At 36.1% G+C, this 14,073-nt stretch overlaps 2 protein-coding genes across 3 annotated transcripts in view; one reads left to right on the forward strand and one right to left on the reverse strand.

Annotated features, from left to right (window-relative positions):
- LOC124639309 (RILP-like protein homolog) overlaps positions 1-14,073 on the reverse strand; it is a 63,135-nt gene that overhangs the window by 14,859 nt on the left and 34,203 nt on the right. The gene's annotated exons all lie outside the window — the stretch shown is intronic.
- Positions 10,636-13,799, forward strand: LOC124639310. The gene is made up of 2 exons (XM_047176593.1): positions 10,636-11,004; positions 12,883-13,799. The coding sequence occupies exons 1-2, from the start codon at positions 10,875-10,877 to the stop codon at positions 13,797-13,799; spliced, it is 1,047 nt and encodes a 348-aa protein (XP_047032549.1). The 5' UTR covers positions 10,636-10,874.

Here is a 14,073-nt window from a genome sequence, read left to right on the forward strand (position 1 = left end):
TGCCAACACCTACGGAGTTAATTGCTAGGTTAACCTTTATAGGGTCTGTATAGAGTGTGATAGTTTGTATAGTCACCCTATTTTTATAGAGGTTGGTTAGCTATTATTTGAACTGATAGATAAATAGCGTAAATATTAAGGAAAATATCTAAGCCTCCACCCACGTTTGATAATACATCGGTGATGGATTTTTAGGAGAAAAATGGAACACACTGAAAGCTATAGTGCAACGCATATGTCCTACCAAAAAGACAGTCTGAAAATCCTAGAAAGCACATCCTACGAAAAATCGGCCCGATAATCTGCCCTTCAAAATGTCTTTTTTTTTTAACGACGTCAAAAATCATCAAATGACCCCTCCCGCTGTGGGTTAGCAGCTGTGAGGGAGTGTCAGACTCTTACTGACTAAAAACCGTCGTGTTCTGTCGTAGGCCTTTTTATGTGCTAGGGCCGCGGTATCTCTTTCGAACAACCCGCAGCCCCGGCAGGCCTTGGCCCTATTGGGCCCCGCTGGGGGCCCTTCAAAATGTCTGACGTGAGCGGGAAGTTTAAGGATAATTTTTGATGATCTGTTGTTTCTCCTCAGTCTTAAACAAACGTTTGAAGTTGGTAAACCAAGAAATGACTAGGGGATTTCTGAGCCAGCATCGCCTAAAGATATACTTCAATGTAGCATCATCAAAGGTAAGAAAGAAAAACAAAAGATTCACAAACGTATAAAATTACAAAGCAAGACGACTCAAAACCGAACTCCATTCATCTCAACCTTTTTCAAAAAGAGCATTTCTAAAATTAAGAAACAATTGTATCTTCAAACCGATTTTAAAAGCAGAAACTTGTTCGTTGCTACAATAAATATAGGAACGAGAATAAAAAGTCTGGTATAATTTAATTGTCTTGGCGGAGACGGCGAAATTGCCAAGTAAGCTCGCCAAGTACACTACGTAGTTAGCTGTGCTTCGCGGTTTCACTCGGCCATGATTACCGATTCACCACTTTGAATCGCCTACGGGCTTTTTTGCTTTTTACTCGACTGTTAAGGGACTTAGCGCGATGGGGAACTTCCTTTAATCCTCTCCAAGGATTAAGCTGTATACAGAGTGTCCCAAAACTTAATGATCATCTGGTACCAAATGAGGGGCTGACCCATGATAAAACCAGAACAAAAGATAGTATAATAGGAGCGATTACACGAAATGACTATATAACTTACTAGATTTTCGGTCATAAAAAGAAGTCGATGCCGCCTATGTACATAGATGATTTTGCTTATTTTCAAAACGTTGGTATATTAGGAGAGATGAGACGAAGTGACGTGTATGCAGTTTCCTGTTTTTTTTTTTTTTGGAAAAAAGAAATCGATATCACCTATTTAGATGAATTGCCAATCCAGACAAGCAAATCAAACGGACAAACAAATGCTTCAGCTCATAGAAGTCTAGATGGAGACAAAATCACTTTCGGTGGTACGCCTGTACTGGTATAAAGTCCTTTGGGAGTCGTGATTTTGCCTCTAATAGAATTACAATTGCTTTTACTGCTCTTTTTAGTAGAAATCCACGTAAGTGCTGGCTGGCGCGTCAAAATTGAATTAGTCTTGGTATATGCCTTACATTTTACCAAAAAGATCAAGAATATATGGAATATACGAGATGCTAAGGTAAACTTGATTTTGTTAACGCTTCTGGAGATTTTATGTGGCTAGAAATAATGTTACTTGTGGCAGATAGAAGAATATGGAAAAGAAATCATGCTGCGTCCGCCCGTAAATAAAATTAGGGGTAGAAGAATGATTATTATAGTATTCATACTCATTGTCCTTCGAAAGGCTCTAAGTACCAGGTTTAATATATTTAAGAAAAAATATTAAGGCTCTGAAACCACTGAACAAATTCTTACATTTTGTCTGTGTCCTTGTGTATTATATTTTGAACCGGAGGAAACAGATAGTATTAGAAAAACTATAGTAGTATTATAAAGTTTCATTTATTTAAATTCTTCAAGACCTTAAAACGACCTACGCAATCCCTCCCCATTGTATTTCAATCCCCCTTTATATTTCTAGTCTAGATTATTCAAGGCACGCGCTTCTGCAAGTGAAGGAATTATGCCAACCCACTGCATCGGACAGTAGTTCTAAACAGATGTTTAGAGAACGCTTGAATTAAAGCAGAAAATACGAAGCAAGTTACTGTTCAGTGGGTGTTATTTGAATAAACATGTGCGGATTTTAGTTTGTAAACTAAATAAAAATGTAAACTTTGCCCTATTTTTCGTAGAGGTTACACAGAGTGCACACGCTATTCGAGTGGTACTGAAACCAACTCATCAAAATCTAAGTCTTGACTGTTGGTTATAGAAATACCTGAAAAAAAGCCTTCATCATTTATGATCTCTACTGAGATTTTCCGAGCTGAATTTATTTCTAATACTGTAAATATTTTTTCAGAAATAATCTAAGTAAGTATATTTTTAGTCACCTGCAAACAAATTAACCTTGAGTAACGTTACACTTTAATTTGTTTGATCTAACAAATCACTTAGGCTTCATTAATTAAGTTCTATTACTTTGTACAATTCTAATAGCGTAGGCCCGTTGTATACTAAATCGTCTCCTTTTCTTGGTATCTCTCGCCATAGGAGGACTGACTCATTCTTGAATTATACATGTAGGAGTATGTAGTGAAATAATTTCATTTTCGAATACAGATACAACAACAATACAGATACAACAAGCTTTTAAACGTTATAAAAGTAGAAAATGGAAATATATATTTTTTAAACATCAAAACCACTCCAAAAAATCAATCTATACTAATATTATAAAGAGGAAAACTTTGTTTGTTTGTTTGTTTGGTTGTAATGGATAAACTCAAAAACTACTGGGCCGATTTTAAATATTCTTTCACCATTTGAAAGCTATATTAACTGCGAGTAACATAGGCTATATTTTATCTCGGTGCGGGCAGAAGCTATCACGGGACGCGGGTGAAACCGCGGGAAAACGGCTAGTAAAAAATAAACACACTCCGACCAAATTATACATACTAGCGTAGAATACACATAAGTAGTAAATTGGACGTACTATTCGCTAGCTTACCCTAAAGAGCCGCAAACGATCGAACATAGGCTTTTTAGCATACCAGTAACGTCCGTGACTCATGCTAAAGGGGAGTCTAGCTATTTGCATAAATACTGAAGGAAATGCTTTGGAAATTACTGAAGTTGGAAAAAGGCTAGAATTTTGGTCTTTTAAGTTCTTTAATGTGTATTTCTCTACAAGGTAGTAAACCTGGATTTGTGCTCCGAAAAGTGCTGTTTTTTGGTCATAATATCATCAACCTATGGCAAACAAATAACGCTTATTTTCTTGTACAGATTAGTAGAGGAAAAATCAGCATTCATCAACATTTGGACCACTGTCTAACCGACTTCCTAAAAAGAGCAAAGTTTTCGATTCGGATGATTGCATTTTTTCTACATTTCTAAAACAATTTCAAATTACAAATAGTGCTCAAAATGGTGCCGACAACGACATTATATCATTACATGGAAAACTTTCAGCCTTTTGAATAAATTTCAAAATGCAATAGCATGATCACAGGTACAGTGGGCAGGAAATTAAGTATTATTAAGTTAGGCTCGCACCACGCCTAGTCCAGAATATACGGCCTATTAACTAGTGATTGCTAACCAGCCTACGGTTTAACGAGGTCGTTGTTACATACATTTAGGGTATCGAAATACAATATACATATATACATATGTATGTCCTAAATACAGCTTTTAGAAGTTGTAAAGTTTTGAAAAGGCTGGAAGTCAAATTGTGGAGGAAAAATGCAAAGAGTCTATTCCAAATTCACTCAATTTATCATGTGAAACTTTTCCACAAAATAAGCGGTTTCCAAACGCAATATCTATCTATCTATAATATAAAAATGAAACCCGCTTTCCGTTGTCACGACATAACATGAAAACGGCTTGACCGATTTGGCTGAAAATTAGAGGGGAGGTAACTTAGACCCGGGAGAAGGTTATTTTTTTTTTAGGATAGTTTTTGTCACCATCCGGATACGGGACGCGGGTGAAACCGCGGGCGAAAGCTAGTTACATATAAAACTTCAAAAAAATGGCTTCCAAAAAATCCTTTTGCAAAAGCACTGTAAAATTGAAAATGTTGTACTTTTCTCTTTCACGAAAACCGTGAATCAAATACGTATACTGAAACAGAGCCCAGCATAGAAACTCCCACTAAAGGGCATCTAGCAATCACTCTTAGAAATACAATATTCAAGCCACTACTCAAGCTTTCAGTCTGAAAGCTGCAACTTGTATAGGACTGATTTATGCAACCGATGCACCGACCAGCTTACAAGTACCGCATTAACCTATTTCGACCACTCGACCCTAAAAGTGGGGGCTTGAAACTTTACATTATAATTTGTTGGGTGGAAATTGTACCTTAGGGAAAAGTTTTAAGGATAGTTTTAATTTGGGCTATTGTTCAGTAGTTTGTTGAAGTTGATCCTTCATATTTAGTTACACATTTTTTTTTTAGGGAAAAGCATAGTGGAGGAAGACTTGTGTGGTAGCGATTAAGGGATTACCTGAAATAATTTTCTTAAATTCATTAAATTATGTATATAAGTGCATTTAAATTATTCAAATTGCTAAGCGACTTTATGATTTCTTGTTGTTAAGCTGCTGTTGACAATTTTGTTATTGTTCAGCTACTTTTAAGCTTTTAGAATGTTGTGATGTTTATGTTGTTCAGCCATTTACATACTCTACGTTGTTCAACAATTTTAGAAGTTTGTATGTGCTCATCGACTTTTAGTGTTGACTAAATTATCAAATCATGAGCCCTTATAAAAGATCGCGCATCTTAAAACTGAAAGCTTCATAATACCTAAAATAGTACATAAAACGAAAAAGATAACTTCCATTCACGTTTACGAGAATTCTAGGCAGGTGGGGCGAAACGCGTTTTATTATGCATAACACGTAAAATAGAATCATAATGAGGGCTTTGTTACTTGCTGAAACCACGAGAGTATGTCGAAGTACCTATAATAATAAAAGTATAATACATGTGGAGGAAAATGAATAAGTTTTGAAGGAAAGTTCTTGATGATTGCCTATTTGGTATATTGTAACACATCTGTGCTATGGAAAAGTTTTTCGTACAAGCATTACCTACAACAAAGTGGTCTGTCTGACTGTTATGTATTCGGTCCAGTATTATGATAATACGTATAGAGGTATAGTATATAGAGGTAGGTCGTCTGAAGGATTTGAGAAAACTCAGACATAAGGGCTTCTTGATTCTGTGATTAAACATGTAGCTCACTAGATAAGAGGACGAAGAATTCTGATCTGTGAAAGCTTAATAGGGCAGGACTTGTTAAAGAAAGTTATTTTAGTTACACACTTCATAACTAATGAGGTATCTATCACTAACAAAAACTTTTGTATTTTTATGAAAAATTCTTATAGAAATCTAAGCATTAATCTTTGCATGCCAAGTTGGGCAGAATATAGCTAGAACTTTTAACCTCTGTAAAACCTGTTTTTTTTTTTTTACAATATTTACATTGGGAAGAAAGGGTAACACTAATGGTATGTCTGCGCCTTTCTCCTGACTGGTTTTGGGTTGGGGAGGTATTGTGGAGGGGTCTGTGATGTTGTCGGTAGTTTGAGGAGGTAAAACCTGGTACCACCTATGTTTTAAGCAAATGAATGTTTCTTTCTTTCTAGTATATCTGTCAATGACCGGACCACCTACCTAGATAAAAGATTAGGAACATATCAAATGTACGCATGTATGCAGGTTCTAGTTAAGGGAAATGCGACCTAAATTGATTAGGTATGCTAAATCTGAATCAACTGACAGCTTAATATTATCGCTGATAAACCCAATTCTACTTTCTGTTTACATAGATAATACTTATGTAAATGTATATAAAGTATAAGTGTACACATATAAAGGAATAAAGGTATTTTAAGTTTAATCCTATTAAAATATATATGGTTATTCCTATGTTATTTCTGGTGTAATTCTCTTTATTAAGAAGGTCAAGTGTCTAGAAAAAAAAAACTATATTTAAAAAATAGTAGTACGTATTTACATCCAAAAATTGTTTTTTTTTTTTTTATTAGAAAAACATAAGATAATGATGTTCTTGTTTATTTCAATTATACAAGGGCGAGTCGCTGAGTTATATAAATACAATGTCCTTTACAATGAAACAAACAAGTATAAATCAACCGTTTTCAAGAAATAAAACATCTATGTAAACAATTTTATTTATTAGAAGCTACCGACCACGACTTCCACGCCGTCTTATTTTCCTGTACTTGCAAAAATTTTCCGCAAACCAAATCGCGTGTACAAAGCCCGTAACATCGAATGGGTAGGGTCTAAAAGACATAGCACACAGACAAGTTTTGGCAGGCGATTCCGTGATCACAGATGGGCGATCTTGGCCTACTGCCCAATGTCTAGACATTACCTAACATACCTACAGGTATTAAGGATTAGAGTAAGGGGATTTTTATTGGTATTGCCGTTTGAAAACCCTGTTACATACGTAGGAATATAAATATTTTATCATTTTCTGTTTTCCGATTTGTATTAAGCAAAGTTTTTCTTATTATTTCCTAACTTTTAGGGTCGGCTTCCAGTCTAATCAGATGCAACTGAGTACCAGCTTTTTACATGGACCGACTGTCTACCTGACTTCCTCAACCCAGACCCAGTTACCTGGGTAACTCAATAAGTCTTGGTAAGTGTTACTCATAATTTCTTTTAAAATTGCTTATCGCAATCAAATATAAACCAGCAATTATGATTTTTATTGCAACTATAATTCATGACTTCCTTTTAAAATATAGAAAATAATAAGGTAAAATTCACGATTGACTAACATGTTTTAAAGTTTATTGCAAACATCACTCATGAACTTTTTTTATAATAATAAGCTAAAACTCACCCTACTATAGGCCCAAATATTGTCCCAACACCGAATCTCTATTAAATAAATACGTACTTCATTACTAAATAATACTCCACAAGAACTGTTTACTTTGACACGAGTTCAAAAAGAAAGGCTCTCGAATGTGCGTGCTCTAATCAGTTAACACGCAAAGAAATCATCTATTACGCCCGTCGGAAATAAATCCCAAATTATATAATAAACTTAATTTAATATTACCAATGCAGATTTAAATCAGTATGTAAGTAGAATTTTAATTAAATTAATAATGGGTATCATCTCGTCACTCTGCAATTATTATTTCAGGAAATTATCGCAATATTATATACCCTTTTGTCTACCCTCCTAATAACCTTTTACCCAGATAAGCCACCTTTTTACGTTTAATTAAAAGTAACAAAACAGCCTTTAAAAAAATTACAACCAGCTTAAAACGTTATAAAACCTCCATCACTAAGATAGCATAGACAAGCAGCAAAGAAAAAAAAACAACATTCCATTTTTAAAATCGCCTCTAAAAAGTTTCTAGGCCTGATATCAACCTCATTTAGCATCTCATCAAGAGGGAGTCGAGCCGGGCGTAATAATTTACCGTGTAAATAAGCAAGCAGGTAACATAACAAGATTTTCATAATGCTATATTAAATTTTTCATTACGACTGGCTGTATATATTGTGACCTTTGCTCTGTTTTGTGCCCTTTAAGGGCTATTTGGGCTCGCGCCATTTTGTGGAAGGGCAAAACTTCATTGAATAGAAGAATGAATTCAAAGGTCTATTTATTATTTAGCATATTAATTAAAGCCATATCAAGATTAAGGTACATTATGGTACGTAATTTTGTCGAAAGGAAAGTCAAAAACTTATCAACTTTTCATCACGGGAGTGTTTATCTGCCCATAAATATCTGCACCGATAGGGGACCTTCAAAAAATAAGAAAATACGCAATAAGAACATTCCTCTACAAGGTGTTGATTTGCATTTGTGCCATATTTCAGGAGGAGGACATAATACGTAAATTATCGATTGGAATTACAGTAGACGGAAAATAGCTAATATGCACTTGTTTTTTTTCATTGTAATGTCGTAGTATTTCAGAAGTACTCCAATTTTATGAATGATCGTTGCGTATGCTTTGTGTTTACGTTTGTGTGAGGGCGCACCACGATTTTAAGGCCAGTAACACACGCGCCAAGTTTAAATACGGCTAGATGACATTGACGGAAATCCGAAAAAATAAATTAAAAAAATAATAATATTACGTACCAATTTTTTTGTTGATTTGGGTCGAGAATCATTAGCATAATTACGTCCTTGAATATGGCACGAATGCAAATCAACAGCTTGTAAAATCAAGTACCGACTCGAATTTCCTAATACACTATCTTCGAACAATTGAAACATCTCTTCAGATAAGTTAAAACTTCAAACACTGCCGCTAAAACGACATTAGCTCAAGGTTAACGATATGACAACAGCTGATAACAGTAATGGACTCCTGAGAGCCTTGGTGACACCCGCTTAACCTTGTATAATACGTAAACAGTAGAATTTATTGCTTCATGAAATTGATATGGAAGTTAGATGGAGTGGGTGCTTCTCAAAGGTCCAATGATCAGGTATTGTATGAAGTGTAATGCTGAATCGTTGGAACACGCAGCCTCGACCAAGGCGATTGAAAGATCACAAACAGAATATTTTAAAAGCTCCGGTCATATCATTAAGTAAAGAATTTAATAATGATATTACTTTCTCACGGGGTTTTCCAAACTCGACCAGGGATAAACTTCCACTAGCTACATGAACTTTTGAAGAGCAAAAACTCACCGAGGGGTAAAACTTAGTAATTTGCTATACTAAGGTACAAGGTAAGGTAATAAATTACAGCATAACTGGCCACGACTTTCTTTAGAGATGGGAAATCATCATAAGTGTTAGACTTTTACTGACTAAAAACCAACTTCTTCTGAAGCCCTACCAGAGCTGCAGTTACTATTTCAAAGAATCCCGGCAACCTGACCAAGACCATAACCTTACCACTAGATCTTATCCAACAAACCCTGATCATCACTCCATTATCTGATAACAATAACGCTGAGTGCATTATGCATGCCATAATAAGTAGTCATGGAGTAATTGCATACTTCCGTGTGCCATCCGCTATGTTACCGGCAAGTTATGCAACAACTTTGATGTTAGAACTATTAACTGTTGAAGGAACTCTTTGGGTAGTAATTTGTGTTTTTTGTATGTGGTCAATGGTTGGAAATTAAGGTAGAATTGGGTAGCAAAGGTGAAGAGATTGGGTTGAAGAGATCAGATAGTAGAAATCAGAAGTAGTTGTAAAGTGAGTAGTTCATGTATGTAAAATGACTTAATTATTAATGGGGTAAACTTCACAGCATTTAGAATAGATCTTGATTAAAAGAGGGACACCCTTGAAAGCAAGAGAAGATATGACAAATGGCTCCTCATAAATTAATGTAACAGCATTTAATCTAACATATCTTATTAACTTTAAATTTAACCACTCTCCTACCCACCATACTATAAGTAAGCGAACTAATCCACTAAGTTAGGCAGACGCAGCAGGAATCCTCGATGCGGGGCCGCTATGAATGGGCACTGGTGAATGAATGGTAACTAGCGGCTATACATTGCAACTCCTTCGTGAATCAGTAAGATGTATTCGAGGAAGCGTAGTCCTACGTGCCTCGGATAGGACTTAAACTTTTATACATGGAATAATGGAATAGATATACAATAAAAAACATAGCAATATAAATAAAACCCTTTTTCTAAAAACACCGAAAAGCCAAAGAAGTCGGTCACGAAATAAACACAGCTACAACCTCTACACACTGACTTTTAGAGCAATATTCTGTCGACGCCATCATTATCAGGTAAGGGCTTAACCTTCATTATTTTCTAGTATCATCAGACACACCTGAATGTCGGGATTTTACCTAAGTTTCTAACACCAGATCCTAGAACCGACAAAAATGGGAAGTAAACCCTACGAAGGTCAAAACATATTAGACCAACTGGCAGTAACTATCAATATACAGAGTTTATATATCAAATAATCTACATATGATATCAAATCTCAATTCCCGTCACAACAAAAATAAACCAAAGCAATCTTATCTTCGCATTTACGATAAAAATATAGAAAGCAAAATACTTCGAACGACAGAAAAATATTCCAGAGATTTTTATTAAAAACTGACACTTTTTAATAAAATAGCGACATTTCAATAAAGTCGAGAGGATGTGCAGTGGTGCGGCGATCGAGCTTATTGCAAACTATCTATCATTTACAGACTCGATTTTCTCGATAGGAAGCTAGTTTTAAAAACAATCGAGTACTCGATTCGAGGAAGTTTATAAAGTAAAGAAAAAAGAAGTGAAGAATTGAGATAATTTTAAGTGACATCATTGTAATGAATGGCTTTTTTTTTTTTGCACAACATTTACATTTAGTTTATTTCAAACAATGAGGGTATTTAAAGCAAGGCCAAGAGGTCAGCAACAAAATAATGATGGAAGTAAACTCTTCATAACTGATATCTTTATTAGTAAGAGACATATGCACCACTTCTACAAAACAGAACCTGAGTAAGTATGTGCCGCTATTATGCTTCAGTGTTTCGTTCTCGAGATTAGATTAAAACACATGTAGTCACACACACAATGTCGCCACTATGCACTCAGTTTAAAGAAAAAAATAATAAAAAAATAAAATATTGTGGGTAGACTGCACTTCCCTATAGAATATTCCGTTCGGTTCGTCATTCACATTTCAGTGCTCCGCCACTTTGCATTATTAATCGTGTCAGTGTTATTTTTATCGGCAGTTTTAGGTTTTTTGTGTTCAAAATGCCGAAAAGAAAGCGTGGTGATTCAATAAGTTATATAAGAAAGAAAATTAAGAAGCTAGAAAAGAAGTTATTAAAAGGATGCCGCAGATCTTCGTCCAGTTCCGAGCAGTCGTCGTCAGAACCACAAGGTAAGGTTTATTCTGCAAATTTTACATGGATAAACGTTACAACGTATGAGTTGCAACTTATCCGTTTTAAACTCGGGTTCACGATGCAACGTTTAGAGTTCATCTTACCCGCTGTATCCGTACTTGTGTACATACACATTAAATTGGTTACCTGTTTAGGTATTTACCTAATTGTAGTTACCAGTGGCGAAGGGTGGTTTAATGAAATAGGGAAGCCGCAGCAAAAAAAAAAAAACTGGGGGGGGAGAGTACTCAGGGATGGGGGGAGAGGTAATGGAGGTAATTTCTCAGTCCACCTTTTAGCACTGACTGAGAGACTGATAGTTTGAACATGTTTTCTCGAGGAATTCGGCAGATTATTAATATCTATAAAACTTTATTATCTTTAGTTAGGTATATTAACTAGGTACTAGAATCTGAGAAAACTTGGCACTAGAAACAATACATTTTAAGTATTTAATTTACAACGGCCTGTTAGCCATTGATATTTATCGTAGGTATTTATCCGTCAGGACGTTAGTAATTTTAATATAGACGTAATATTGGTAGGTAATTCACCCGAGTGGCGTGCCCGAGTTTTATAACACGTTTTTATTCTCAAAACTTAACCTTGAAAAATAAGTTCCTTCCTAAAGTAAACAATCTGTCGGATCGGAAAACAGTCTCTAATGCGATAAATGCTATAGGTACATTAAAAAGAAACCTGATGCCAACTGTCTACGTATCAAAATACATCATTTCAACGTAGATATCTCTATTTTCACTAGGTACACACACTGACCACTGTAGTACTGTACTTGTACTGAGTACCAGGTCACACAGTGCGATCGCGGGAATTAGGTAGGGAGTAATGATACTGCCAACTATTTAATCAAAATTATCAAAATTATATACTTGGTGTATTCATAAAAATAAATAAATTCCCAACTAGGGTCATTAAATCGCGGAGAATCTTAACACCGCGATTCAGGATTTGCATAAAAATGCACAACGCCATCTATGTTGACATAATGTAACTAAAACACACACACGAACTATGTTATTTCCAAATGATACACACACTAATAAATTCAATTAAGTAATACAAAGAACAAATTGTTAATGGTATTATCTAAAACAAAATAAGAACAATGAGAGTGAATTTGTCTGATTTGTTTGTTTACATATTTGAGAAAGCGCTGTCACTCGCGCGTAGACAGATATAGCTACTCTACTCTTGACGCGTTCTTTCTCGTTCACTCGCGAGTTTTGATTGGTGGAAGCCGCTCCGTGAGCCGGGTTACCGCTCGCCCTTATTTTGCGAACATCGCGCGGCGCGGCGTGGATGACGTCACGCAAGCGTAGTTTTGTATGGAGGAGGAAGCCGCGGCTTATTTAGTAGGAGCAAAATGTTTCAAGTAATTTATAGACAATTTTTTTTACGGTGGTAGGCGTTTTGTTATACCTACATATTTAAATTGTGTGGTTTAAATGATTATATTAATTATACCTATACCTATATTATAACTTATACCTATGCTTCTTTCTTGAAATTCGAAAGGGAAGCCGATGGGAATCGGCTTATAAGGACGCCTCGCCACTGGTAGTTACATATTTTATCAAACTATGTTTCTTACTTAAATTGGGTTCACGATGTAACGTCTACGAGTTCATCTTACCCACGTTTTGTGTTTTTTCGTCCAAGTACCTCTCATGACGAATAAAACATTACCTGTTCAGGTACTTACCTACCTACCGTTAATTAATTATGATAATCGGAAGTTCCTTCCATTACTATCTACTTATTTAGTGCGTTATTTTTTGCACTACAAATAAGCTACCTAATTAGTTTTCCTTACGGGAATGATAATTATAGCAAGTTATAAAATCTGATTACAGATGACAAATTTATGGATTTGGAGAATCCTGCATATCCAGTAGTAGATCTAGATGAGCCGGTACCATCAACCAGCGCATCAAATATACCTGAGGTTACACAAGAACCTCCTCCCCAATCGACGGCTGTTGAAGCCGGAATAATTGAGATTGAGGATCATCAACCGGATTTAGATGAAACTGTCCTGCAAATATTAGGAACAGATCCGTTAACCACTACGAGTTTTGGTAAGGATATCCAGAAGGACCTAGCCACTCGTTATGAACACATAGCCACTTCTGGTTTGACGAAAGAACTCCGCAAGGAGCTTTTAGAATCTCACTTACCTCCAGCTAACTGTAAGCTGATTGACGCACCGTCTCTTAATCCTGAGATTAAAGCTGCTGTCACGGACGTCATAGTGAAGCGGGACAAAGCTATGCAGGCGAAACAGAAACAGTTAGGCAGTGCTATCGCATGTCTAAGTGAAGCTATTACTATTCTTTTATCAAAAGGAACAAAAGATCCTAATATACTAAAATTACTCGTGGACGCAGGGCGCATTTTGTGCGACTGCCAACATAATGATTCTATCACTAGACGTAACTTCATTCTTGCTGTCTTGAAGAAAGAATTAAAAGATCAGATGCAACTGACCAAAATTGACAATCTTCTTTTTGGACAAGAGCTAGCCGACACATTAAAAACTGCCAAGGCAATAAATAGGTCTGGGGCTGAGCTGAAGTCTGTTCCGTTACCCAAACCTTCGAGCAAACCGAGACCTCCGCCTTCTACCAGGAATTTAAACTGGAAGGCTCCAGCCCCGAACCGCAGACCGACGGGGCCTCGGATAGCGAAGGAGTCTGCACCTTCAACGAAGCAACAGCACGCGCACTCGTCCAGAGGGTCGCGTCCGAGCAGCAGCCGCAGCCGCCAGTAGATACTACGGTAAATTTTGCCGGTAGGCTATGTCACTTTTTTAATCAATGGTCACAAATTACATCTGACCAAACAGTGCTGTCATGGATAAAAGGTTATGAAATTCCATTTGCACAAACTCCTTATCAATATAATATACCACCATCTAGAAGTTATTCACATGCAGAAGTACGTGAATTTGATCAAGCCATAGATAATTTATTATCTATAGGGGCCGTTTCAAAATGTCAACCTAGTACCGGCCAATTTATTTCAAGCATATTTTTAGTACCGAA

This window comes from Helicoverpa zea, chromosome 19, assembly GCF_022581195.2.
Source record: "Helicoverpa zea isolate HzStark_Cry1AcR chromosome 19, ilHelZeax1.1, whole genome shotgun sequence".
Classification (NCBI taxonomy): Eukaryota; Metazoa; Arthropoda; class Insecta; order Lepidoptera; family Noctuidae; genus Helicoverpa; species Helicoverpa zea.